Here is a 25,788-nt window from a genome sequence, read left to right on the forward strand (position 1 = left end):
ATGGCTGTCATTTATCAAAGCTTTTATCTTCAGTACATAAATAATACAACACAATTTTTTTTTTTTAAAAAGAGCAAAAAACTGCTTTATTTTAGCAACTTTATAATGGAAATGTTCTCAGCAAAAAAAAAAGAGACAATTTTCTACAATGATTTTACAGCAAAGTCATTTTCTGTACATTAAGATTTACTTTCAGCACAACCAGCTTTTTGCTGATAATGGCAACAAGAAAAAACCACACTAATCTGTTCCAGTGAAAGGTACAGTAACTTAAATTATTAATATTTTTTCCCACCAGTACTCAAAGGTGGTCAGAGAAAGCTTTTCCATTCATTTCCTATGAAAACATCTGAAAAACTATAAAAAGTGAGAATCCTGTGAACATATATCATAGTAGAGAAGATTTACTGTCCATCATCTTCACATGTTTTGCAATAAGATCACAGTAAAAGGTTGCACGCCCTTACTGCATAGTTAACACTGGGTTTTGGCAGCAGCTTCAGTAAAAGTGTGTTTAAGACAAGCTGGGGAAATCATCGTTTCTCCTGAGAAACACAGCGAAAACCAAGATTTGAAGCTGAGCTGTCCGGAGTATTTTGGCTTCTTGCTGCACAGCGATACCTGTAACAGTAAGACTGAAAAAGGGGGGGAAATTTACTGTGAATGAACTGAATTATGTCAGTAACAGACACTGCTTTGTGATATTTTACTGTTTGATAGTCAAGACTACTGATATTAATCTTGTAGACAGCCTGTTTATGCACAGTCTCCAATCACTGACCTCTCTGGTCCCTCACATGCGTAACTATAATGTGAAACAAGAAGAAAACTGTAGCCAGTCAACATGTGACAAGGCAGTCACTAGCATCAAAAGCCCCATGTACCAGAAAGGAAAGAATGAATACATCTATCCCTTTGTTATCCCACAGGTGGGGAGTAACAGAGAACAGAGAGCTACCCTACTTCCTCTTAGAAATGCTAATATCAGTTGTCTGGATTCAGTGTTTCCAACAAAAACATGGTTTCTCCAACAGCCAGAACCGTTTTACTTTCACTGATCATTTTATTCCAAAAAATCCCACAAAATCCCAATGAGTGAGGCCCTTGGTATATTTAACAAATAAATAATTAACCACGTTTTAAATTTCAGATTTAAAAAACTGGATGTTTAACATAATTTTTTTCATACCCTGTGGCACATGTATGACCCTCCCTTCTTCACTTTATCTTTGCCTGAAGGAGGCCCCGTCTGAAAGAGAGCAATGGTAGATAATAATTACAGAAAAAGAAAAAATCAACACCCATGACAATAACAAAAGCCTGAATGTAATCTGTCATTACTGGGTTGCGTTGCGGGTCCGTGGTGTGATGCACAGTCCACCAGTCTGCTGTCCATTCCCATGCATTCCCCACCATGTCGTACAGACCAAAAGCATTGGCAGGAAAGGACATCACCTGTAGGGTATAAGTGCACTACTGTCACTTTACTGCAATGTTTTTAAAAATACATTACTGTTAATATTATTATTACTCCATCCATCCATCCATCCATCCATCCATCCATCCATACCATAGAACACGCTAATGCTACAGTATTATTTGGCCTGTTAGTGCTGCTGACAAACTGATATCCTTAATCACAGTGAGAAAATAAAATGAATAAATACATAAATAATAAAAACTATATCAACTTTTGTGAACATAAATTAGACGTGAAATACCAATGATATGATACTATTATGAGGCACTATAGGTTTGAAATGCTAAAAATGGGTAATTTTAGCCCTTTGCCAAGTAGTTTCTAGGAAACATGATTACACTATAATATCTGATATAGATAAGAATCTTTAAACTTATTTTGGTTGCTTAACTCCTCCCAGTATAGAAGGAGTTTGTAGACAAAGGAACAAACGCACAGACAGAGATTTTGTTTTATAGTAAGATGCTGTTCATTGTTGTTAAAATAACTTGTACAAAAGATGACTGCAGAAAATTGTTTATTTACATATGCACAGATTTTTTAATTTCATAAACAAAACAAAAAGTGTCAAGTTAGTGAACCTGAGGGTTGACTTTACAGGTTTGATGGGTTCAGTGACATTCTTGGAAAAATGATTGGGCAATTTACATGGTAGATGGAAAGTGAAAAGCTTTGTTTTCTTAATGCAGAAAGCAGAATGTTGAAACACAAGTCAAACCTCTAAACCCGCTGGACAACTAAAGGGATTTCTTAACTGAGCTCAAGTTCCCCTATTACTTCAACATCAGTGACTGCCTTTTACCCTAACAAGATGAGATAATGCAGATTAGAATATCATTTTACATCAACACCTTATACTCTTAAAGATTTCACACAGAAATTGGATATTCAGGATTCATACTAGAATTGGAACTATGAAGTTGCCTCTGTTAGATTGGATTTATGTTGTCTTTTTGTTATCTATGTAATCTCTCAAGGCTGCAAGCTTCTTTTGTGACTTCGTCGAGCTTTGGAATGCTCTTTTATAACTAGTATTCTTTTCCTGGGCCAAACTTTTTCCACCTAAACCTGAAATATGAGATCCCTCAACACACCCATAATTATGGCATTTCTTCATTCTTGCTTGTGTCTCTTACCGGTGAAGTTTTGATATACCCATCTTCTCCAGAGTTGTGTGTGGGGAAGTCTCCCTGCCAGAGGTTAGCAAAGTGTTGTCCTTTTGGGTTCAACTTGTTTCCCCATGGGTAAAGTCTAAATGTAGGCGTGGTATACCAAGAAAGTAATCTGAGACATATTTCATGTAGGAAATGCACATCTCCAAACATCTTTCACATAAAAGTTCCTTGTGCATTTGTGCTTATAAATCTTCTGTTAACTTTGGTCATACATTGTTAATATTCCCATTTTTGAATGTACATTTCAGACTAGATGTTTGTTAGTATTTCCCCCCTCTTATAAACTGTGTGTTAAGCAACTGTAACAAAGCAGTTTCTCTACATGGATCAATAATGTGTTTTCTGATTATGATGTTGATCATTAGTTAACATCTTACCTGTCTTTCAGGCCCCCCCTGCAGGCATACTCCCACTCTGCTTCTGTAGGGAGTCTCTTGTTAGCCCAGGAGCAGTAGGCAACAGCATCTGTCCACGAGACATGCAAAACAGGATGATGGAGCCTAAAAAACACAGATTTAAAGTAATTTACTGAGCTCTTATCAGTTTTTCATGGGTAATTATTTACAAAATGTGTGACAAAAATAAACTAACTAAATAAAAGAAGAGTGAAGGTTTGATGCTGGATAGGTGTTTTATATAAATGTGGAGCGTATTATTGAAAACATTATGAAGTTTTTAGTAAAAGAGAGTTTTTCTACCTGTCTGTGATGTTGGAGTCTGGGCCCTCAGGGTGCCTCCAGGAGGCTCCTTTGACTGGGAGCCACCAAGGGGCAGAGGCCACCTAACAACAAATGGTAGTAACAGTTGTTACTGACCGTATTATGCTTTTCACACTTTCTTTTCTGTTGTTCTCTTGAAAAGCCCACTGATGTGCAACCCCTCAAACGACAGGCAACACTCTTAAACAGCAGTAGTATAAATCAGTGATCCCCAACCTTTTTTGCGCCACGGACCGGTTTATGCCCGACAATATTTTCACGGACCGGCCTTTAAGGTGTCGCGGATAAATACAACAAAATAAAACTAGTACCGGTACCGAAAAAAAGAAGATTTATTCATAACACACGTGAAAAGACCCAGGAAAACCGAGTTAACGATAAAAACGATAACAAAATAACGCTGAAAACCGATAAAAACCCTGAAAAACATACATTTCACACCTGAGCCTCAACTCTCGCGGCCCGGTACCAAACGACTCACGGACCGGTACCGGTCCAAGGCCCGGGGGTTGGGGACCGCTGGTATAAATCATCACGTCCAGCTAAAGACAAAAACGTGCTCTCTGAAGGTGCTGGGTTAAAACAAAAATGTAATTATTTAAATGAATAAAACATACTGTGCTGCATTTATAAAATGCGATCACTGTCAAAGGCTGCCTTTTTATATTTTAATATAATTTGACTGGAGCAGCTTACAGTTCCCAAGAACAACATTTGTCATGATGCTAATATTGATGCTGTGCTGCTAATTTTTAATATATCTGAAATGTTTAATGTAAATATGTGAGATATATTATATTAAAGTGGTCATTTATACATTTATGACTTTATTTTAGGTTCAGATAGCTATAGAGAAATATGCATGTGCACAATAATAAAAATTTAATAATTACTTGAAATACTAATGAAAAAAAAACAGTAAATAATAAAATATGTGTAACTTTAACAACAGCATCACACTTTTAGAATAAAGAACTCAACCTAAGTACTGCCAAATTGCAACAAATGCATAACTTTCAAACTGGGAGTCTTTGGGAAATAAGTAGCAGTAATTAGTGAAGTTATTGTTATTGTGCCATATGGGTAAATGTGTGGAATCCTCTAGGTTTGAGGGTCATACAGAAGACTTCTATAGGTAAACCTGTCAAGCTGTAGGTATTTAATGAACACACAGTGAAAACTAGAAACATCAGGAAGCACCAAACACCAGTCTCTTGGAAATGTTCTGTCCAAAACCACAAAAACTATCTTTAGCATGCTCTAAAGTTCATAGACTCATGTTGCTGCTGAAGTGTGGTAAAAGTCTTCGGTCCTGTGTGCAGAAAAATAAAAAAATACTAGAAGCTGCCAGTGCTACCCCTCAGCCTCCTAGTAAATACACCTAAAATATCAACTTAAAATTCCTACATTGCTTGTTTCTCTGCATTTACAGACTTGTGTATTCACGCCACCTCCCTGCCCACCTGGCGGGGTGACGACAGTACCCCATCAACCTTTTACAGCTGACAGGTAAAAACTGTTTAAGGTGACTTTCCATGAAGGAGGTGCTTTAAGGCTTCTTCCTATTTGGCTTGATATTTTGATTTTTTATTTTTGCAAAGCACAAGACTGTAGGTGAAACTGTCACATGCCGAAGAACTGGATTATCAAGCCTCTGGGCGTTTGAAAAACAAATTAGCCACATTTTGTCATGCAGCAAGCTAACATTAGGATTTTCCATCCGTTGTGGGGACCCTGACATCAAAAATAAAGCCGATCCACTGTGTCCTCAGATTCAGAGCATGCATAAAGACTCCTGTGTTTCCTCTTTTGCTGCCAACAACAGAAAATTTGGCGTGCTTTTCTTGTGACTGGGACATTTTAGAGTGAGAGAAGTGGCTCAAAAAAGGGTGGACTGCTCATACCTTGGTTTGAGGGCATATAAAATAGCCACAAGGTGGGCATCATGAAAATGTGACATAGAGAACTCAAAGGAGAAAAGCATGGGGTTCAAATGAGACTTTTGACCTAGCTCAGCATCAGTGTTGTTTGTGGGAGAGAAAAACTCCCTTTGGGAACTTTAGCTACATGTACTTACATGAACAAAAACGCTTTTTACACATAAACATTTACAGACATCTAAACACAGCATAAAAGTCTGTGAGGTTACATTTATTACAACACTTTATATTTAATGTTGTCTACTAAACACAGTGTGTGAACTTGGACCTCTAGTCCTGCAAGCTACCGATATCTAAGTGTAAGCAATAAATAGTTTGTTAGATTGTTGCATAAGTGCAAACTAATGTAGAGCGCGTCTTTGACTGTGTGCTCGTTTTGTGCAGTGAAATCGAAAGTATGACATGTAGCCTGCACATGTCTTCCTTCAAAGCTACAACTGATGTAGCACGTAAAAAGTGAGCTGCACAGGTAAGTCGCCTGCTCAGTGGTACACTTACTGCTTGAGTGATTTGGCTTTTCACTGGCTCGCTCAAAAGTCCCTCAAAAACAAACGAGTCTCCAAATTTCTCTGCCTAAAAATCAGAAAAGACACAGATTTTATGGGCAAAAAACAACACCAGGATAGTGAAAACCACTCACAGAAAAATATGGTTTAATTTTTAAATATTTTTTAACACCTCAGTCACGTGTCCTGTCGCAAGGACGAAGCTCTGAAACTGTTGGTTAGTGACTTCATGGATGTCCATGTTGAAGGAGTCCACATACACGAGTCTCTGGGGGCCCTCACCGTCTGGGGGGATGCCTGGGTTGTCTGTTCCCATCAGGAACTCCCCTCCAGAAATCTGCACCATCTGCACAGAACAAGTACATTTTTTATTTACATATGCAAACAAACTGTGCTATAAACTGTATTGTAGATTCAGGATTAATAACTCTTACAAGATCATAACAACCAATAAAGAACACAATAAAACAATGAAGATCTATAATATATCTAGTAATAATCTAAGGTATTAGCCACCTATAAATAATAGAAATAACAGTAGAAATAAAAAATATGACACCAGAGTGCCACAAACGTGCAGTCTTAAGAGGGTAACTTACAGGAAACAAAGGCTAGGCTGTCACACTTCCTGCTTCTGCATTCAAGTCATATTTACAGCACATGGTGTTATGGTTTATTTAAACACACAACTAAAATTAGCACATATGTGGACACAATTTTGCAACCATTGGTTTTGGTGTTAATCGACAGATCTGTGTTGCAGCTGATTGGCTACAAGGCCTTGCTTATGCATGGGAACCTCAGGAGGCCTAATAGTTCCAAGAACGATTAGATTCGACTTTGGTAACTACTTTATGACATTTTGCACGCATAACCTTATCTCCACACTCTCACAAAATATCGGTGTCGTTTTTTTTCTGTAACAGGAGTCGCAACATACCGGACTTTGTGTTTCCCGCTCATCGTCCTGCACCTGATTCGTCCTGTCATTTGCGTCTTTGGAGTATTTGAGAGCAGGATCTGTGGAAGCTGCTTTACCCTCATCCTCGTCCAAGGGGTCCACAGCTGGAGCGTCTCTAGTCAGCTTATCACAGCCGCAGCCCGCCCCTCTTTCCACGCCTGGAGGTTCCTGCTCTGCGCTACATGAACTCTGAAGACACAACACTTTGCTCACACATCCAAATATGAACAATAGGGTGAAATAACGCAGCATTTTGATGTTTTTTTTCTTCCAAGGCACAGCCCAGGGTCCGTGCATGCTGTTGACACTGTTACTTCCGTAAAGTCACGTGGTCAGTCAGCTGGCTACAGTGTAACAAAACGTAACCCTTTCCTTCCCGAAGTGAATGTTTGCTGTGGAATAAATTCTGTTAATCCACAAAAACACTGCAAATTCTGATCATGGTTCGCAAATATAGCTACATTCGGTTGTGATGATATTAATAAAATCGCTTATTTGAAATACACTTCAATGACTTATTCGCCCAAAATCACACAGATTTTTGACCTTTCTGTTTTTTACATAAAACAGACTTCTTCTTAGCCGTATAAATCTGAGCAGCGCAGTAGCAGTAGTGATAAAACAGCTCAGATTTTCTTAGCGGTAGGATGGGGCGACGTGGACATCATTTCCCAGCTATCAACACTACGGCCGCTTGAGAAGAAGAAGTGGAAGTGAGCCAGGCAGTTCAACCAGCCAGTGCCTGCCTGCCTCAGTGAGCACAAGCTGCGGGAGCACCGAGAGGCGCGGAAAGGTGTCCGAGCTGTCAAAAAACTGGATTATTACAGTCGCTGACGCCTGGATCTCACCCCCCGACCCGGTGGAGAGGAGAACCGCAGTCATGTTGTCTTAGCTGGCCCAGAGAAAGCTAAATATCCGAGCACAGCCGAGGTAAAGTTGAGAGCATAACTTGAGCAGTTTGCCATCCTCCTCCTTTCATATCTCTATCTTCTCGCAGCGGAGAAGGGAAAAAAAGGATTTAGTTCTCCTTAAATGGTTAAAAAACCACTCAGAGCTCAAAAGCGGCGCTTTTTAGTGAATAATAATTTTTTTTTAAAGAGAAGCCCAACAAGATTGTATCACGGTCGGATGGATCTTACGCCGATAATGATTTCGGGCTGCTGTGAAGCAATGTGATAGTGAGCCGCGATTACAATGCTAACGCTGGATGTGCTTTCTCAAGTTTCGCTGGCGCTTCGGTGCTTAGATGAAGAAGATCCGAGCTTTTGCTGTGTGATCGTTTGGTCGGGCTTGCAACAGACGGCGGTCGGAAAGCCACCAGAATAACTTGTTATGGGGCTTTATCGACCTCACTGAGAGGCAGTGCTTTAAAAAAAGAAAAAAGAAAAACACACAGGCAGATAACCTGAGTGGAGGGGACCTGCATTGCTCTCTATCAGCTTTTAGTGGCCATGACCTGTTGCAGGTGCATAAACCTTGTTGGCAGCTGCAGCTCCTAAACATATAAGGCGCAACACAACACCAGCGGGGCTACAGTAATAAACATTTTCTCTTCCTCTCTATGCAAATCCTTGCAGCCAGACAGTTGTGTTAGTGTAGTCTCCACCTGCAAGGGAACCCGTTCTCTCAAACCTGCTTCTAACTTGGAACTATTAATTTGCGTATGGATACTGAATAAATGCATGATGGTATGTGTCCATGACAGGCATGTTATATCAAATGATCTAATAATATCCATATTTTCTCCCATACAGGTGCTCCCTTGTGTGCCAAACATGTCGGACAAAATGTCCAGTTTCCTACACATTGGGGACATCTGCTCCCTGTATGCAGAGGGATCAACCAATGGTTTCATCAGCACCCTAGGGTATGTCCCTGTGCCTGTGTGGAGGGCCCACTTCACACTTTTCTTAAAAAATGCTGCTCAGTCACGATACTGAGCCAGCAGTTTTTTTTGGAAGGGAGGAAATCACACTTGTAGTAGCAACTGTTAACCATTTTGATGACAAAGTCGAGAACAAGCACATTTCTTCCTTTTAGTCCGATGCCTGTGTATGCACATGTTTGCTTACACGCAGCGACAGGGTCATCATTTGGTCCCAGAATGGGATTAAGTAGTTAATGTAATTTTGTGCAACAAATATGCAGATAATGATAAAGTTTGGGGCAGGCCTGGGTTGTAAGGGTAGAGTTAGAAGACAATAAATGGTCTGGTGGTACTGTTGGCAAGCCACTCATTTGCCCACACAGTCACAGCATTAATGTACTGTTTTCCTCCATCAATTCTCCTTACTTGTAAAATGCGTATTTTTGATATGGTCTATCTGTTGGGATTACTTATACTGGCTTACTGCTTGAAATGCTGGCCTTAGGATATGACAGAAATATCACAAGCGCAGTAAGATTCAGTTGTGCTGCTTTAACCTCTCCCCTTTGTTCTGAATGTAAACAAAGCAACAAGAGAAAGTTTGCATTAATGTTTTTGCTTGTATAAACCACCCGGAAATCACAAGACGGTAAACCATGGCGTTTAGCATTAGTAATGGTATCAGGGCTATCTGCTCAGTGTCCTGGACCTCCCCTCCTGGCTCATGAAAAATGGAATGACCCACAGCGAAGACTGAGTCACTATAGAGACATTGTGGCCTTTCTGGAGTTCATGTGCTTCCCACATAAACACACACACACACGCACATGCACATGCACACGCACACGCTAGCACATGTATTTAGAAAATTGTCATGACAGTTTTGGCCTGAAGCCATCCTCTCCATGCATAAACACCAACTCAGCAGCATTCTCCAGATCAACTGCCCTTAAAGTAAGACACCATACTCAGAAAATTCTGTACATATTAACACTTTTTCTTCACCCAAATAGCAGTCCAAGTCGGCAGCTGCAGAGGGGAGGGGGTTATATGAGCAAATGAAAAGCTACATTTTTCTCTTTCCCTTTTTTTTTTTTTGAAAATGCTGCTGTGTGCAGTGAGTATTTAGCAGGACCCGTCTTGTTTGTGCAGAGGTGTAACTATTAAACTTGTGTTAATAACTGACCAATGTGAAAGTCAAGTTGCGTAAAGCAGCAACACATGCTCATACTACCCACAGGTGGGTGACAAATTAAAGACGACCCCCCCATCCTAAATGCAGTAAGGAGTTTTGATGCCAGATTAACTTCAGCAGAGCTTAGCACTGATTCAGTAAGACTCCACTGAAAGGCCGCAACACCATGTTTCCAAAAGATACTCCCTCATTTTGTGTTTTGACAATGCTGGTGGTGAAAACTGACTAACATGTTGATCCAAAGGCTAATTCTGGTAGTAAATTAGGTTTAGATCTGGTGACTGCAAAGGTCAGCGCATGTGATTCATGTTATTTTCAGCAACAACTTTGTGTCGATTTGCATTCAGTATTCCTTCTAAGGGGTCAGGGAGATTAGAGCTTCCACAGTATAATGGAGCAATCGAAGGCCCTCACTGTAGAGGTGAAAAGTTTTTCCTTTAATTTGTCACTCTGCTGTTATTTGTCCTAACACGCACAGATATTTTCGCCCTTTGTAGTCTGTCTTGTTCCTCGAGATGTGCAGGCTGATGGAACAGTGAGGTCTGTTTGGGCAACTTCAGAAGGCTGAAAGTGGATGTGGGATTTGGCCTGTGTCCAGACAAGTGTTATTCTAAGCCAGTGAAAGCTAAATTTGTCACCAGAAATTCCTGTCTGGCCACTGGTCATTTAATCCAGAATATTTCCTTATTTTGTGGAAGGGGAGGCTAAAACATGCTGCAACTATGTAAAGCTCCCAGATAATTCATGAAACAAAAGTAGAGTTTTGCAGGCACATGCACACGCTTTTGTTGGAAATGCTTTTTTGCCTGAGTCTCACACACACAGAAAGCTTAAACACAAACCCACAGGAATGATGAATTGCAGTGACTCTGATATCCAAGAACAATGACAATCTTAGTACCTCTGCAGAAATGTTGACCAATTTTGCTGAGTTGTAGTTCTGAAAATGTGGTGCTGATCAATTTGACTGTCTCAGTATTATGAACTCTTTGTTCCTCCTGGCCTTTTGCAATGATTTTTCCAATCAGTGCTGTCCTGTAAAATTATTAATCAAACACACTCAACTGATGCAGTGTTTTTGAAATTAGGTTGCAACTGGCACTTTTTCTTTTTAAATTGAGCAGTGTCTAAATATTTTTTTTGTACCAATTGATTCATTTTGCGCTCTAGAAATATCACAAACATCAAAATGGCTTAATTGCAGATAATTAAATTTTTGTTAAAATGGTCCAAACTTCATAAACATTCAGCTCACTATAATAGAAGAATAAGAAAATGACTGCATATTTATTGGAGTCTTGTTTAAAAAAACAACTTTAAACGTGAACTTAACTATTCCTCATTGCTGCTGTGGTTGTTATGCTTGGGGCTTTGTCAGCTTTGTCATGGTAACTTGGGATATGATCTTATTATATGTATAGCGCTTACATGTGTCATGTGTCCATATTTACAGCCTGGTGGATGACCGCTGTGTCGTCCAGCCCGATGCTGGGGACCTCAACAACCCGCCGAAGAAGTTCAGAGGTAAGAGGAGCAAATTAATCTCCCCTCTTCCTCGTGACACTCCTCCTCATAGCACTAACTGCTATCTGTTTATACTGTGAAGCATGTAAGACCTGCTGCTGAATGTGTTATGCTGTGTTTCTTTGGTGACAGCCACAATATCTCAATATCTCAGCCCACTGGACTTCAAACAGGCCTGCCTTTGTCATTGTTAACTGTGTGTGTGTGTGTGTGTGTGTGTGTGTGTGTGTGTGTGTGTTATGCATCCATGTATGCATTTATTAGCTGTGTGCCCTAGCTCGCACAGGTCTGTGGAGGTAGAGGCAGATGGAGAGAGTCATCTCTGCTGCTGATTTGTTGAAAAAAACACCCACTTGAGAATCTGTTTTCTAAATAAAAATCCTTCAGCTGTGTCTTTGCGTGAATTTGCTATTATTAGTTCTCATACAGGAAGTAGAACTCGTGACCTACAGTTCTCAGGCTAGAGGTTTATGTCCCTTGGGGAGGGCTGGCTAAACATTGTACACAGAATATGATTGAAGGCCTGTGCAGTCACAGGCACTGGTACACATTCATAAGAAAAGTGCACTTTAGCTTGCTGCTGCTGGATGAAATAAAAAAAATGTAATACAGCTAGACCGTTGGTAGAGCTTCAACCGCATATACAGATTTTAATTTTAATTTAATGTAAGTTTTTTAAGGGAGAAATGTAGTCTTCCTTGGTTCTTTGTTTTCCTTGGCAATTCAAAGTAATTTTATCGGCCATTTCTATAAAAGCGTAAAAAAAGAAAGTGATTACAGCCTTTCAGCATTGTACTTTTTGAACATATAAGACATATGAGTACTTATCCATTTGAATTATTATATTTGTCTTTTAGTTCTTAACTTTCCCATTTCGAGTATATAATACAGATGCATTTGCAGCTGTGAGAATAGGGCCAAACACTGTCTTGGGGATCATAAAACACATTCATTAGACTGAATACCCGTGTAATTATAGTCAGATCTACCTGTTCTTTAGCAATGCAGCAGTGATACCGATAAGTCTATTAACTTAGAAAGTTGCAGCGTTTGACATGTTTTCTTCCTGGGCTTGATTTCAGCTATTGTGTTGCTTTTAGTCTTAATTACTGTACTGTGCAAAATTCTTGAGTTAGCCCTCCTTTCATTATATTTTGCTTCCAAGAAGCCAAGCTTGCAAATTTTTAAAATACTTGAGCGATAGTTCTCCAGGCTTTCTGAATGTCTTTCAATGTTTTTCTTTGGAAATTGGCAGTTTATTTCACTTCAGCTCCATTCAGTAATCTGGCAGATACTGAGCATAGTTTTCTTCTGCACAGTGTTAATCAATATCATATTGGCCTTCAACTTCCAAGATTGTTACTTTTTCACATTTTAGTTTGTTTAGTTTTTTTCAGGACTTTACATATTATTTATTTTTGTATATGAACTGTTTATATATTATGTGTTTGACTGTTTATGTATTTCTGATGGGAGTTCTTGTTTGTTCAAATGTCTTTCATTATATAAGTGACCTTCTTCAACTTTTTGCTTGTTTCTTAAACCACTTAACACTAACCAAGGATAAAAAGACACCTAACACAAGGGATGAAGTACTGCTATGTCTACACATAACAGACAATTTAGCAAATAACCAATTTGAAGTTGTATCTTCAAGCATTTTATTAGCAGCCTGTCACAATAATACATTATTTGTTTACTTTTTGTCAGTTAATCTATGACACAGCAAGGCACACATAAAACTGTATTTCTGTTCCAACAAGGTGATGTCTTGCCTTGTTGTACAGTGTGTCCTTAAAAACATTTATGAAACTGGACAAGAGAAGAAGTGACAGGCCTAATGATAAGAATCTGAAAGTCGTGTCCTTAGGAAAAAGGAAAATACATTTCCAGTTAAGATGTGAGCTGAGAGATACATCTGGCTCCTTATTTGATCCATCTACTGTTCACTGAGGCCTAATCAAAAATGTTCTCAGTGGCTTTCAAGAAGCCACTCTTAACAGAAAATGGGAGAAAAGACTGAGGTATGCCAAATTACACAAGACCAGGACTGAAAATCAGGAGTGATGCTTTCAAATTTGACATTTTTTCTTGAAATTGATATAACTATAAATGTAGGAGGTCAGGAGAAACATACGACATTGATCATCTACAGTCGTGTGTAACACGCGTTGGAGGCTGTGTCGTGGTTTGGATCTTGTCAAAACTGATGGAATTATGAATGCAGAAAAGTGTGGTCAGATTTTGTTCCACCATACAAGTACCACGTAGGAGGACTCTGACAGGCAGACTGGCATTTTATTTAGGACTGCAATGATCCCAAGCACTGCCTGTGCAATAAAAGAACATCTGGGTCGAAAAAAGCATGCAATGGAGCCAATCCATGACACTATCAGTCTTGGATTGACTCCCCACCTGAGTTGAGTTGCTTTCATTCCCAATCACTTCCACTTTGTTATAATACCTTTGTTATAACAGCTGAGTGTCGAATATTTAGTAGCGAGGAATTTTAATGACTGGACTTGTTGCACAAGTGGTATCCTATAACGGTACCACTCTGGAATTCACTGAGCACGACCCACTCTTTCACATTTGTTTGAAAAAGCAGTCTGCATGCCTAGGTGCTTGATTTTTATACACCTGTGGCCATGGAAGTGATTGAAACACCTAAGTCAATGATTGGATGAGTGAGTGAATACTCATAGAGTAGTATAGAGTAGACTATAGACCTTTTGTGTCTAACTGGAGTTGGTAACTCCTTCACTGTGTCAGCTGGTCTTGATCAGAAGAGGCCTTAATGCCACTGAGAGAGGATTCTGGATGTCTGCTAGAGGGGAAAAAGGTGTTATTAATGGATGTGGACAAAGCCACCTGGAGAAGGTTCCAGTAAAACCATACATAGCAAATTCTTAAAGGTTAGTTTACTCAAAATGTAGAGTACTACTTAACCTGTACAAATACTATAATGCTTTTGGTTCTGGTAGAGTTTAAAATGTGACAAAGTAACTCTGTGATAACAGCAATGATATAATGGACTTGGAGCCTGTAAAATTTAAAATAGCAACCCTATGACATTTCTTGGATCCTAAGCGAAGGTATGCAAATAAGCAGACATGTCCTTATACAGGCAGGTAGGATGCAATGAAAAGAAGCCTGGACGATGTAAAATGGAGTAAACATCAGGGTATCTCAGGCCTGCGCATTTCAAGTTTGACCGTAATAATCTGTTTGAAATTTTATAGCTTCATTAAAGTGCAGTTCCTGTAGTACCTCTTTGAAATGGCCCTGGATCTTTTGGCTTCAGAATGTTGTGAATGGTTTCGCAGAGACAGGTTTAACTAGTCTGTTTCTGTAAGGAGCCAAATAGGAAAGAGGTAGTGTACTTGCTTATCTGCTATAACATATGCAATACATGTCCCATAAGTGGTATAGCATATACTGTAAAGTGAAAAGAAATGGAGCGTTTCACAGCAGAGACTTTAAGATTAAAGAAGAAAAGGCACCTGTGTTTTTAAACACCATTAACAATGGCTCTGTTGTATGAAAGTGTCCCTTTTAAGTCAATGTGACAGTGAACCAGGATTAAAAGGAAACTACAAGTACATGGAATATGTTCATCGTTCATTTTATTATTGACACATTTATTTTTCAGCTGTGACATATGCATGAAGTACGAGCTATGTGGTGAAAATGTACTTTTCAAGCATGGGGGGATAAAAAAAGAGAAACCAATCATAAAACTTAAAAATCTGACAGCTGCCAAACTCATGTATGTGTTCATAATACGTGCCTTCATTGTTTGCTCCCCCCCTCCCCAAACTATGAGGAGTTACACAGCTGGAAAGAGACCCAGTTGTGTAGTGATAATCCCACTAAGTGGACACCATAAGAGCAAAAAGGCCAGATGAGCCATGTCCACTCTGCGATACGGTCACTGCTGAGGTATGCTTAACATTTCCTCCTAATGTAAACATGAGCACTCTGCACACAATTTATACTCCCACTCGTGGAGCCTTTGTCCATAGGCTTAGACATCAGCCTTTTCTCTGCATTTCACCTTTACACTATTTCAGATACCTTTACACACATACTACACACACACACTGAGCGACATCCACACGCATCTAAGGCAGAGACTGCTTTGTGTTTCAGTCTAGTCACTGTGATTTAAGGCTCTCTTGCACAACCAGTCAGATCAGTTGCTGTCATCAAAGTTACTACATGTGGAAGAAAGCTGCGTTATTCAAAAATGCCCTCCTTTTTCAAACCTGTTGCAACTTTCACTTTGAGCTGTTGCAAAACCATCAGAACTGTCACCTTTTCTACGAGTTGAAACTGAAAATGCATATTTAAGGCTGACACAGTATGTAAAGGCCCTTATCTAAATCATTGATGGTGAAAACTTGACCTACTGGCAGATACTTTCAATCAGTGAGTGTCTGTAGAAACCTTGTCTTTCTAGCTGACTTAGGCAGCCTGTATTTAGCTACTTACTCTGTTGACATATTAGGAGTCATTTGGATCAGTTTTAACAGCTGTTTCTATCATATTTTATGCACCTGCCATTGCATTTAAGTGTTGTCAGCAATGTGGTTATATGGATGGCAGTTAGCATTTCGTAGATTTGGAGCCAAGAGTATAAATCTTGACGTCCCACCCCATTTTTTTAGACCCTTTTTTCAGCACTTTAATTACAAAAATACTTTGGTTTACACCCAAAACCCCCATGTAATGATGATAGTGTGTTGACATGACAACTAAGGTAGTAAACATACAATACATTTTATTTATTGTATATAAGCACTCGACAAAAGAAATTTAAGAGACAGGGACTCTCTACATGTAAACATGGCACACTTTAGCTTTGTCACTCTGGGACTGTCATCATCACACTGGCCTTTATTTCTCCTAAGAGCCAAAGCTGCCTCTTGACTCGACTTGTATTAGCCAATCAGACCTTTTGGCACTTCATGTAATAAACAGCTGAAATCTGAGACATGTATACAGTCTCTGGTGAGTGAGACTCTGACCTAAAATTTTGTTTTGAGCTGTGGGTATTCCTAACACTCTTCTGTTTGTAGCTTTAAAAAGACCTTTATGTACCACTCAATAATGAGCCCCATACTGTGCATATACATTTATCTTTGTTGTAGAGAGAATGTGTAAAACACTGTAACATAATAACAGAATGACCATAGTTTGTATGAAAGGTATTCATTAAATACTTGATAAATATAATGTCTTAATCAAATTATCTTTTATTTCTTTTTCTGAATTTTTAATAGATTTGGTTTATTTGCCTGTTTATGAACATAGCAAAATGGTGCTTGTCAGTTTGATGTGTGACATAGCACCATCAAAGCATTGCTTTTTTTGTTTTTTTTGTTTTTTACCACACCTATTCTGGGTTGTAGTCTAAAGTGCTTTGAGAAGTGAGACTCGAAAAGTGCTATATAATTGCTGGTGTATTTCTAGAATCGTGTTAATTATATAAGGAAACACTGGTGTGAGAAACCTGAAACAAACACTAGAAAGGACGGTGTGTTAAAGCATCCACTTCATTAACAAAACAGGTCTCTAAACAACAGCTGATTTTTTGCTTGTTTGTTGTACTCTGGCATTTTCACTGCTTAACTAGTAGCATGTGAAGGCCATTACACTGGACAGCGTCTTCTTGTGCTGGCTTCAGATGTTGCCAACTCCTGCCTATCACAACTCATGCTTTGGTTTACCTGAAATAACTTGGAACATTTAAATAGACTCAATTATACTTGAAGTGCCAGCTCCTTACCACCACTTGTCTGTTGTCAGGCCGAGCCACTGATGCTGTTACAGACGGACTGCAGAAAAACGCTGGGTGGCTCATCTGCGATAAACACCAGAAACGGGCCTGTCTTTAGTCCCCCTTCCCCTGCTAACAACTGCACAAATTCCTCTCCTGCCTATTGAGATGAGAGGTCTTGCAGGAAACGGTGAAGGGAAGCTGTTGTCAGTAGATCCATTTACTGTCTCAGATGCACTACAAGTGCTTCCTCTATAATACCTCCAACAGGATAAGAGAGATGCAGTGAATAGCACTTTATACAAGCCAGATCATTGGGGATGTTTCAGATTTAGCAGAGAATAGAAAAAGTGTAATGCAATATGTTTCCCCAGTTCCTTGGCTAGACTATGTTGTTTATTTACTGCAGGAAATTGTATTTATGTTACTACTTCTTTGTAAATTCTTTGGCATAGTTTTTTTTATCCAATGCTGTGCTCAGGGTAGCAGACGGTAAAGCGAAAGGCTGAATTTCCTAAATTTTTTTTCAGCTACAGTGAAGTGTGCAACTTTATGTTGTCATTCAGTTGAATGAGAAGCTGTTGTACCTTTATTATGCTGTCCAAGTACGGTGGCAGTTCTGCGCTGTAATAAAACTTTCAATCATCTCTGTGTGCTTTACAGCCCCATAGAGTTTGTTCAGTTGCTGGCTGCACAGCTTCAAGCATCGTCCTTTTGATTCTCTTTAATCTCCGGAAGTTTGTCAGCGTCTAAAAGACTTTCTCATAACCTTATCTTTAAAAACAGTCTGACATGAGTTGGTGTTAGTGAAATCAAACCAGCACAGATTAACAATAATTTCATTCATCTGCTGAGTTAATCAGCAGATACAATATGCCTGATGTATGAAATAAAAGGTTTTCCATGATGTCTCCCATTTACTGTCAGTGAATGTCTTCTTATAGTCACTTTTCTGCCTCACTTTGACTTTCAGACTGTTGTCACATTAGATGGTGGTGTTAGCCTGAATTTGCAACGTTTATGAAAAGTGGTTTATGTTTTATGCTATTTGCTAAGTCACATATGCACGTGTTTGACACTCGCAGCTCACTTGTTCTCTGTTTATACTCTAAGGCACTGTCACAATCTAACACCATCTTCAGCTGTGAGTCAAGAATCACTCAGCACTGTGTGTGGGAGAGATGGAGGAAGACGACTTTGAATAACTATGAATATATACGTGAATATGAACCCAGCCTTACAGCTGCTTTCATACTTTGCACATGTTATAGTGATTTGTGGAATTACCCTTTTCAGCACACTGACTGGCAGTAGATCAATGTCCAGCCCACTCATGCATAACTTACTCTATGTCACTGTGGCTGTGCGTGAGCAAGCACAGGGCACTAGCCACAGAATTTCCTCAGCCTATCAGGTTGGCTTTTTTAAACGACTTCTAACAAACTCATTTTCATTGGCTAGCTTTCCCTTAATCCTTTCCCCATTGTTAGTTTACATCTATTTGTATATGTGGAAGTGCGTATGCAGGAATGATGTTGGAATATGTATGCTTATCTTTAATGTGTTCCTTTTATTCAAATTGTGAAACACTTTGAAACTCTGTTTTGTGCTATACAAAGTTATTAGTATTATTAGTTATGGACGTCCTACAAAACAATGAAAAATATGTATATATTAAAAATCCAGTGCTTCTGCTGCATTGACCTAAGATTTCTGTCATATGACTTAAGATAGGCTTTTAGCCTTTTCAGTTGTTTTATCATGTACCCGCCTTATAGCTAAACAATTGTAGGTCAGCATTTGTAAGTACATACGGGGTGGCCAGTATCAAAGACAGATTTATTTCTGAGCTCGATCGTGTACTTGTGCGCTAAAGAAAGAAATCTGTGACCCTGGAAGAAATTCTCACCTCTGTCTCACTTAAATAGCACGTTTCCCCTCACAGCTGGCTGTGATGCAAGGTAAATGTCCATTAGCTGATCATCTATCTGTCACATGCACCAAATATTTTCCATGGGGTGCTGCGTGTGAAACAGGCTGTGTGAAATATGTATTCATTGTTTCATTTATGTTTACAAGTTGAAGCCACATCCATTATTGTGTGTTTTGATTTATGTGGAACACATAAATGCACACTGATTATATCTAAAAGCTCAATTTCTCCACTTTGTTGACCTTTCTGTGCTCTATTTTACATTCTTTCATTCTCTTCTGGCCTTTCTCATTTCTCTTTCACTTCCTTTTTTCTTTGTTTTTCTAACCATGTTTTGGGCCAAGAAGTAAACCATATTTGATGGGGAGGGGCTAAGGGAGGCCCGAGGACAATTTAGGAGACAGACAGAGATGTTGACTCCGGGGGAACAAGTTCTGTGTGAAATGGTTGGAGGAATTCAGAAAGGAGAAGGAGAGATGACAGAATATAGAGCTGGGGAGTCTCCACCCTCCTTTCTCTCTTTCAGTCATCCCACTCCCCTTCTTGGCCGGCCTTATTTGGTCATGTTACTGCAACTAGAGCTGAAGAAGAGAGAGAATGGAGAAAGGATGGACACATTGCTCCTTTTTTCTCCTCTTTTCATCCTCTTAGAAAAGAAAGCTGTGGTCTGATGAGAGGTGAAGTCAGAGGAAAGCCAGGACTCAAAGGGAGGAGTCACTGTTGAATTGTAGTTTAACTCAGCAGGGAAAGCGGCTATAACTCTGCAGCGAAATGCTTTATCAGTACTCATCCTGTGGAAGTCTCTGAGGGATTCAGCTGTAGTTGCTGTAGAGCTTGTTACAAAAGAGGAAGTCTCCCGGGACAGAAGAGGAACTCTGTTAAAACTGCATCCACATGCAAATGAAAAAAAACACTAGTTTCCCTGCAGACCGGTTTTTGCAGTACCTATGCAAATGAGCAGCAAAATCAGAGACTCCTGATGACAGCTGCAAATCATCGTTGCTACAGTTACAAATTATGAGTGACCACAACTTGTTGTGTTGCTGGATCACATTGCAGACACGTGTGTGTGTGTGTGTGTGTGTGTGTGTGTGTGTGGTGTTACTTATGGTAGTCCAACCACAGCTTATAACCATACATTACTATGATCATACATCTGGTCAGCACACACAACAAACACATGCTGTCTTGTCTGTGATGACTGCTCTGTGAAGCAGACAAAGACCTTTGATCTCCATGCAGGCAAATTATTAATGTCTTTGAAGTGCAAGAACACACATGCATGGATCTTTTTTTTCTGGAGAACTGAAAGAATAATGTGTGCTTAAATGTTTTGGTACATAACTTAAAATGACAAAAAGGTCTAATTTATTTAGGTGAGTGTCATTAATAATCTTTACTGTGGTGTTTTTTGCTCTTCACGCTGTTGGTTTGTGATGAGCTGTGGCTGTTACCCATCTTCCACACAGCACCGACCTTCCCAGGCTTTACTCCCAGTATATTAACATATTTTGTACACATTGTTTGATTTTTAACTAATTTATCATTGTTAGCTATAATAAGTGTGGTCTGCAACCAAAACCTTTTTTGAGAATTTGCTTACTTTTCAACAGAAAAATGAGCACTGAGAACTGAACATTATGTAGCGTCTGATGTGGACAGATTCTCCTGACTACAGCAGGTCACATATCCACTAACATCATTGAACCCAACTTTCATGGCTGGATGAGGATCCACCAGTTTTTTTTTTGTTTGTTTGTTTTTTTTTTTTTGTTGAAGATTTTTGTACAGACATGTTTCAAGTGTCGTGAGATCAAAATTGAGATGTACGGACAGTGATTGGCCATAAAGGGAAAATAGAATCATGTGGAATCTTTTTACTTTTTCTGTTTTTCTGTTGCTTCTTTCTTCAAAGTTGTTACACGCATTATTTGCAACGTTCTCAGAGGTATATTTCACATCTGTATTAAATGGAGGAGAAGAGAAGGAGTGACTGGAGAAGACGAATGTGGACAGAAACAGACGGAGCAATTGTGACCGTTTTCTCTCTTTGTAACCATCTGCACTGATCGTTTTTTGCCTTTTTTCAAAGTTATATGAACATATGCATATTGGTAAATATGTGGATTTAGCCCTGGGTGACCTATTTATTTTTCTTTTCTGGGTTTTATTATAGTTTTAATTTTAATTTAATTATATAAATATATATTTATTTTTAAAATCTGTTTTTAATAACTGTTTCTAGACTGTGCACCAGCATAATGTCATTGGACATCATGTGATTACATGATTATTATTATTATCTTATGTGTATTGTTATATATATTTATTTTTTTTACATGCAGTGATCCGTATGAATCTCTCTCACACTCTCTCTCTTTCTCTCAGCTTTCTCTCTCTCTCTCTCTGAGTGTGTGTGCATGTTTACTGACATGTTTTTGGATCCAGCTTTTCAGCTAAAGCTAATGATTTCTGTCTCTGTGCAGACTGTCTGTTTAGACTGTGTCCCATGAACCGCTACTCAGCCCAGAAGCAGTTCTGGAAAGCGGCGAAACCTGGAGGGAACACCGAATCAGTGCTGCTTAACAAGTTGCATGTAAGTGAAGTGAACCTCCCAGCAGGCACTGCAGACCACTGCAGTTAACACACATGTTCCCAAAGCTCCCGAGATAAAGATTAAAGAAGGAGTTAGATTTTTCAGAAGTGAGATTTTTTTTTTTGTTATTTTACTTTTTGGGTTTAAATGGTCTTGATGATGTCTAGACTTTGTAGACACTGAATTAAAAACCGGCATAGTGAGTGTATCCATCTTATCGATTGTGTGCACTCTGTGTCACAGTTTCAGGTGGGGTTTTAAAGGTTTTGTAGGTATTTTATAAAGTAGAAGTCCTTTTATAGACTTTTCTGACATTTCCCTACTACTGTCCTATCTTTCCACCCTCTACATTTTCCTTTCCCTTTTTCTGCTGCAATACATTACCATTTAAAGCAATCTGCAATCTGACTACACAGTCATAAACTGGAAGATTGTGATCGTGCCTGCGTTTCCATGGAAATGTGAGCCTGAGCTTCAGCTAAAAGTCTCTGCTGCGTACATTTTTGACTAAGAACTTTGTTAATAATGTGGTGCCTTGTTAATGGCTAACCAACATGATTGTGTCTTTTGGAATTACTGTGTAAGACTGTTGGCAGTGATTTATGTTGCAATAGCTGTTAGATACGGTTTTGTTTTTTTGTTTTTTTGTTTTTTTCTCTCATCTCTCTTTTGTATCTCAGAGTGCGGCTGACTTGGAGAAGAAGCAGAACGACTCTGAAAACAAAAAGCTTCTTGGAACAGTGATTCAGTATGGAAATGTCATTCAGGTGTGTCTCTGGGAAATGGCTGTTTACAAGCTGGTCACACAAACTTTGATGTAGCTAACACCTAGTTTGCATTCGACTGACATTAGTCATCACTGGCAGAAGTAAACTGATTAAATAGAAATTTCTTAGAATTCATTAGGATTACCATTTTAATACACTGGGTATATGTTACATTGTGTTCACATGTGTCAACTCACTTATATTTATTCCATATGTGATTTTGTGTACACACTATTTTTCTCTCTCTATTTTTTCATGTTTGTTAAAGATATTCCTCCAATATCTTCCTCCAAGGGGTGGCTCACACCTATAACAGTTCACTATGTTGATTGCTATTTACATCTGTGGTTTTGATTTTGGTGTAAAATATACTCATATTCTGCTTGTTTTATAGGTTTAACAGTTTATATGTCTTGAAAATACTTGGAAATTTCAAATTGTAACCCTAGAATGTTATTGGAGAATATTAAAGGCACATTTTTCAAGATTTTTCCTTTTTTATGTAGCAAATACATATTTTTGATGTTTTCCAAAATGAAATATCAGAAAAACACATATTTTCTTATTTCTGTAATTCTATATTTTTTCTGCTGCATGCTTTAAATTGTATCACGTGCACTAGTTTTACAGGAACAGGTCATATGAGCATATGTAGTGCCACCATTTTTCACTAATTTCTAGAAATCCTATACAAACAACACCTAACTCAATATTTAGCACAACTATTCAACCACATAAGGTGTGAGTTTCATCACCTTGCCAATGTTAGTTTCACTTGTTATGACCATTGATTTAGGAGTATATAAAAGTGGGGAAAAAACAAAATTTCCTGAATTCCAGAAGAACACTGAAGTTTGAAAAATTCCAGGCCTCTGCTGATTAGTCAGATGCAATTATATCGCTATCAGTCACACAGCCTGATCTTTGCTGATTGCCTGGGAGAAATCCATGTGGTTCTTCAGGCTGGCAGGCAAGCATAAGGCCAATTTTGATGTCCAATTGAAGTTACCAAATATGGTTCTTTGCCTGATAAATGGAAATAGTAGGTTAATAAGATTTAAGTTGGTATTAAAAGGGTTTTTAAAAGTATTTAAGTGTAAGCTTGCTGAAAGTAGGTATTATGGCTAAGTGCAATTAAACTTAAAAAACTGCTGAAGTTTGGTAAAAAAAAACAAACAAACTACAGTATTGTATTGCAATACCCCTAAACTGAAATGAGCAAATTCATGCTGCACACTAAATAAAACGAAACTGAAGTGACCTTAAAAAGATATCCTTAACAAAACATACTGGAAACAGACAAATTAATGACAAACAATGTCTGCATTTCATATCATATATAAACATCAGACACTATCAGGAGTGCCTTGATCACAGGCTGATGTCCATCAGACACACTTCCCTTCTCACACCAGATTTCAGCCTCTGATTTGTCTGTCATGAATTTAACTCTTCCTGCATGTTGATTCTGCTCAGCTCCTCCACCTGAAGAGCAACAAGTATCTGACCGTGAACAAACGACTCCCGGCACTGCTGGAGAAAAATGCCATGAGGGTGATGCTGGACACTGCTGGAAATGAGGGCTCCTGGTTCTACATACAGCCCTTCTACAAACTTCGCTCCATTGGGGACAGTGTGAGTCATTGTGTAGATAAGAGTGTGTTGCCACTATACTGTATGTAAGTCAGTTTGAGGCAAAGCAAACAACTGAACTGTGTCTGGGAGTTTGTGCTTTTTTTTTAATGCTGTATTTTTAAGACATCCCTTTAGAATGAAGTGACTAATGTGCATTAGTATATTAGTATGGTGTGAGCAGGAGATATTAATCTAAAAGTACTGAATATTATTCTCATAGCCATCAGTTCTAAGCAAAAATGTTCGCCTTCTTAATTGTAAGTTTTCATTTTTCCATTTTAAACTTTCAGCCAGATTTATGGTATGTTTGTAAGATGCTGGTTATACAGGTCTGCAGGGAAGATAAAACAGGCATTATCTACATTTTTTTTTAAATTATAGACCTCATACTAATATTAATTATTTGAAAGATTAATTAGTAATGATATATTATACATGAGGCCCTTAAGAGGCAGGTTGCCTTTACCCTACTTAGCCTCACTCTTGGGCATCTGTTTGATCACATCCCTGAACAGAATACAGCTCGCGCCCACTTTCTCTGATCACAAAGCTCTTTTTGGCAACAGCTCTTCTGTCCTACGGCAGGAAGTAGTAGGCTGCTGTCCAAGGACAAAATGAACTACAGTGGAGTCCAGGCTTCCCTGTTAAGCTCCTCTCAAATTAGTTATGGCATAAAGCCTAAGCAGCAGGTCATGAACAAAAAGATAATTGGAGTCACTCTCAACCTGCTGAGAATAGACAGTGCAGTGGCGTATAAATGGATGGTGATCCTCTCTGACCATTGCCTGTGTGCATGTCACTCGCAGATGTTCTTTCACGAAGTCATTTGACACATTTTAAGTAAGACTATAGATTGACTGAATTTAACCTCCTTAAAGTCTAAGAATCACAAATTTTACAAAACAGCCAGAACACGTACAGTTATGGAAGTACCAAGAATCAAAAGAAAGTCGAGGGATGTCAATAAAATTTAGAACGTCACAGAATTTGAAAATACTTTTTTAAAAAGCTGTGAAAGGTAAAAGAAATAAAACAATGAATCTGCACAACAGACAGCGGAAGAATTAAGACTATTATTTTTTTTTTGTTGTTAAAATGAACAACTACAGGCCGATCTCAAATCTCCCATTTTTAAGTAAGATCATTGAAAAAGCAGTTTCTCAACAGCTCAATTACTTCTTAAAACAGAATAACTGCTATGATGCCTTCCAGTCTGGTTTTAGACAGAACCACAGCACTGAAACCGCTCTGACCAAAGTGTTTAATGACATATGTCTGAATACAGACAGTGGAAAAATGTCAGTCTTAGTTTTACTGGATCTCAGTGCAGCATTTGATACAGTTGACCACAACATATTACTCAAACGACTGGAGAACTGGGCAGGTCTTTCAGGAACTGTACTAAACTGGTTCAAAACATACTTAGAAAACAGGAAATACTTTGTATCAATAGGTAACTTCACATCTGAGCAGACAAGTATCACATGTGGAGTTCCCCAAGGTTCCATCTTGGGACCCCTTCTGTTTAACATTTACATGCTCCCACTGGCACAGATTATAAAGAACAACAAAATAAACTATCATAGTTACGCAGATGACACACAAATATATATCACAATGTCACCAGGAGACCGAGGCCCTGTACAGGCTCTTGGTAAATGCATTGAGGAAATTAATGACTGGTTGTGCCACAATTTTCTCCAGCTAA

At 38.8% G+C, this 25,788-nt stretch overlaps 2 protein-coding genes across 9 annotated transcripts in view; one reads left to right on the top strand and one right to left on the bottom strand.

The window, feature by feature from the left end:
• Positions 1 to 64: 64 nt before the first annotated feature.
• On the bottom strand, positions 65 to 7,110 carry sumf1 (sulfatase modifying factor 1). Its single transcript, XM_031747952.2, has 9 exons — positions 6,761 to 7,110; positions 5,993 to 6,166; positions 5,813 to 5,887; positions 3,354 to 3,436; positions 3,033 to 3,155; positions 2,617 to 2,731; positions 1,342 to 1,455; positions 1,190 to 1,249; positions 65 to 635 (listed from the first exon to the last, which is right to left on the bottom strand). The coding sequence occupies exons 1-9, from the start codon at positions 7,076 to 7,078 to the stop codon at positions 534 to 536; spliced, it is 1,164 nt and encodes a 387-aa protein (XP_031603812.1). The 5' UTR covers positions 7,079 to 7,110; the 3' UTR covers positions 65 to 533.
• Positions 7,111 to 7,252: 142 nt separating this feature from the next.
• LOC116326605 (inositol 1,4,5-trisphosphate receptor type 1) overlaps positions 7,253 to 25,788 on the top strand; it is a 75,426-nt gene continuing 56,890 nt past the window's right edge. For 3 of the 8 annotated variants that reach the window (XM_039611762.1, XM_039611764.1, XM_039611766.1), the window contains exons 1-6: positions 7,575 to 7,711; positions 8,536 to 8,648; positions 11,297 to 11,367; positions 21,569 to 21,678; positions 22,359 to 22,445; positions 23,922 to 24,080. In XM_039611762.1, the coding sequence (XP_039467696.1) occupies positions 8,557 to 8,648; positions 11,297 to 11,367; positions 21,569 to 21,678; positions 22,359 to 22,445; positions 23,922 to 24,080 (519 nt within the window). In that variant the 5' untranslated portion in view covers positions 7,575 to 7,711; positions 8,536 to 8,556. Of the gene's footprint in view, positions 7,712 to 8,535; positions 8,649 to 11,296; positions 11,368 to 21,568; positions 21,679 to 22,358; positions 22,446 to 23,921; positions 24,081 to 25,788 lie in introns of all 8 variants that reach the window. The other 5 variants (XM_039611763.1, XM_039611767.1, XM_039611765.1 and 2 more) reach the window with 4 other exon arrangements.

The sequence above is a fragment of the Oreochromis aureus genome, linkage group 5 (genome assembly GCF_013358895.1).
Source record: "Oreochromis aureus strain Israel breed Guangdong linkage group 5, ZZ_aureus, whole genome shotgun sequence".
Taxonomy (NCBI): domain Eukaryota; kingdom Metazoa; phylum Chordata; class Actinopteri; order Cichliformes; family Cichlidae; genus Oreochromis; species Oreochromis aureus.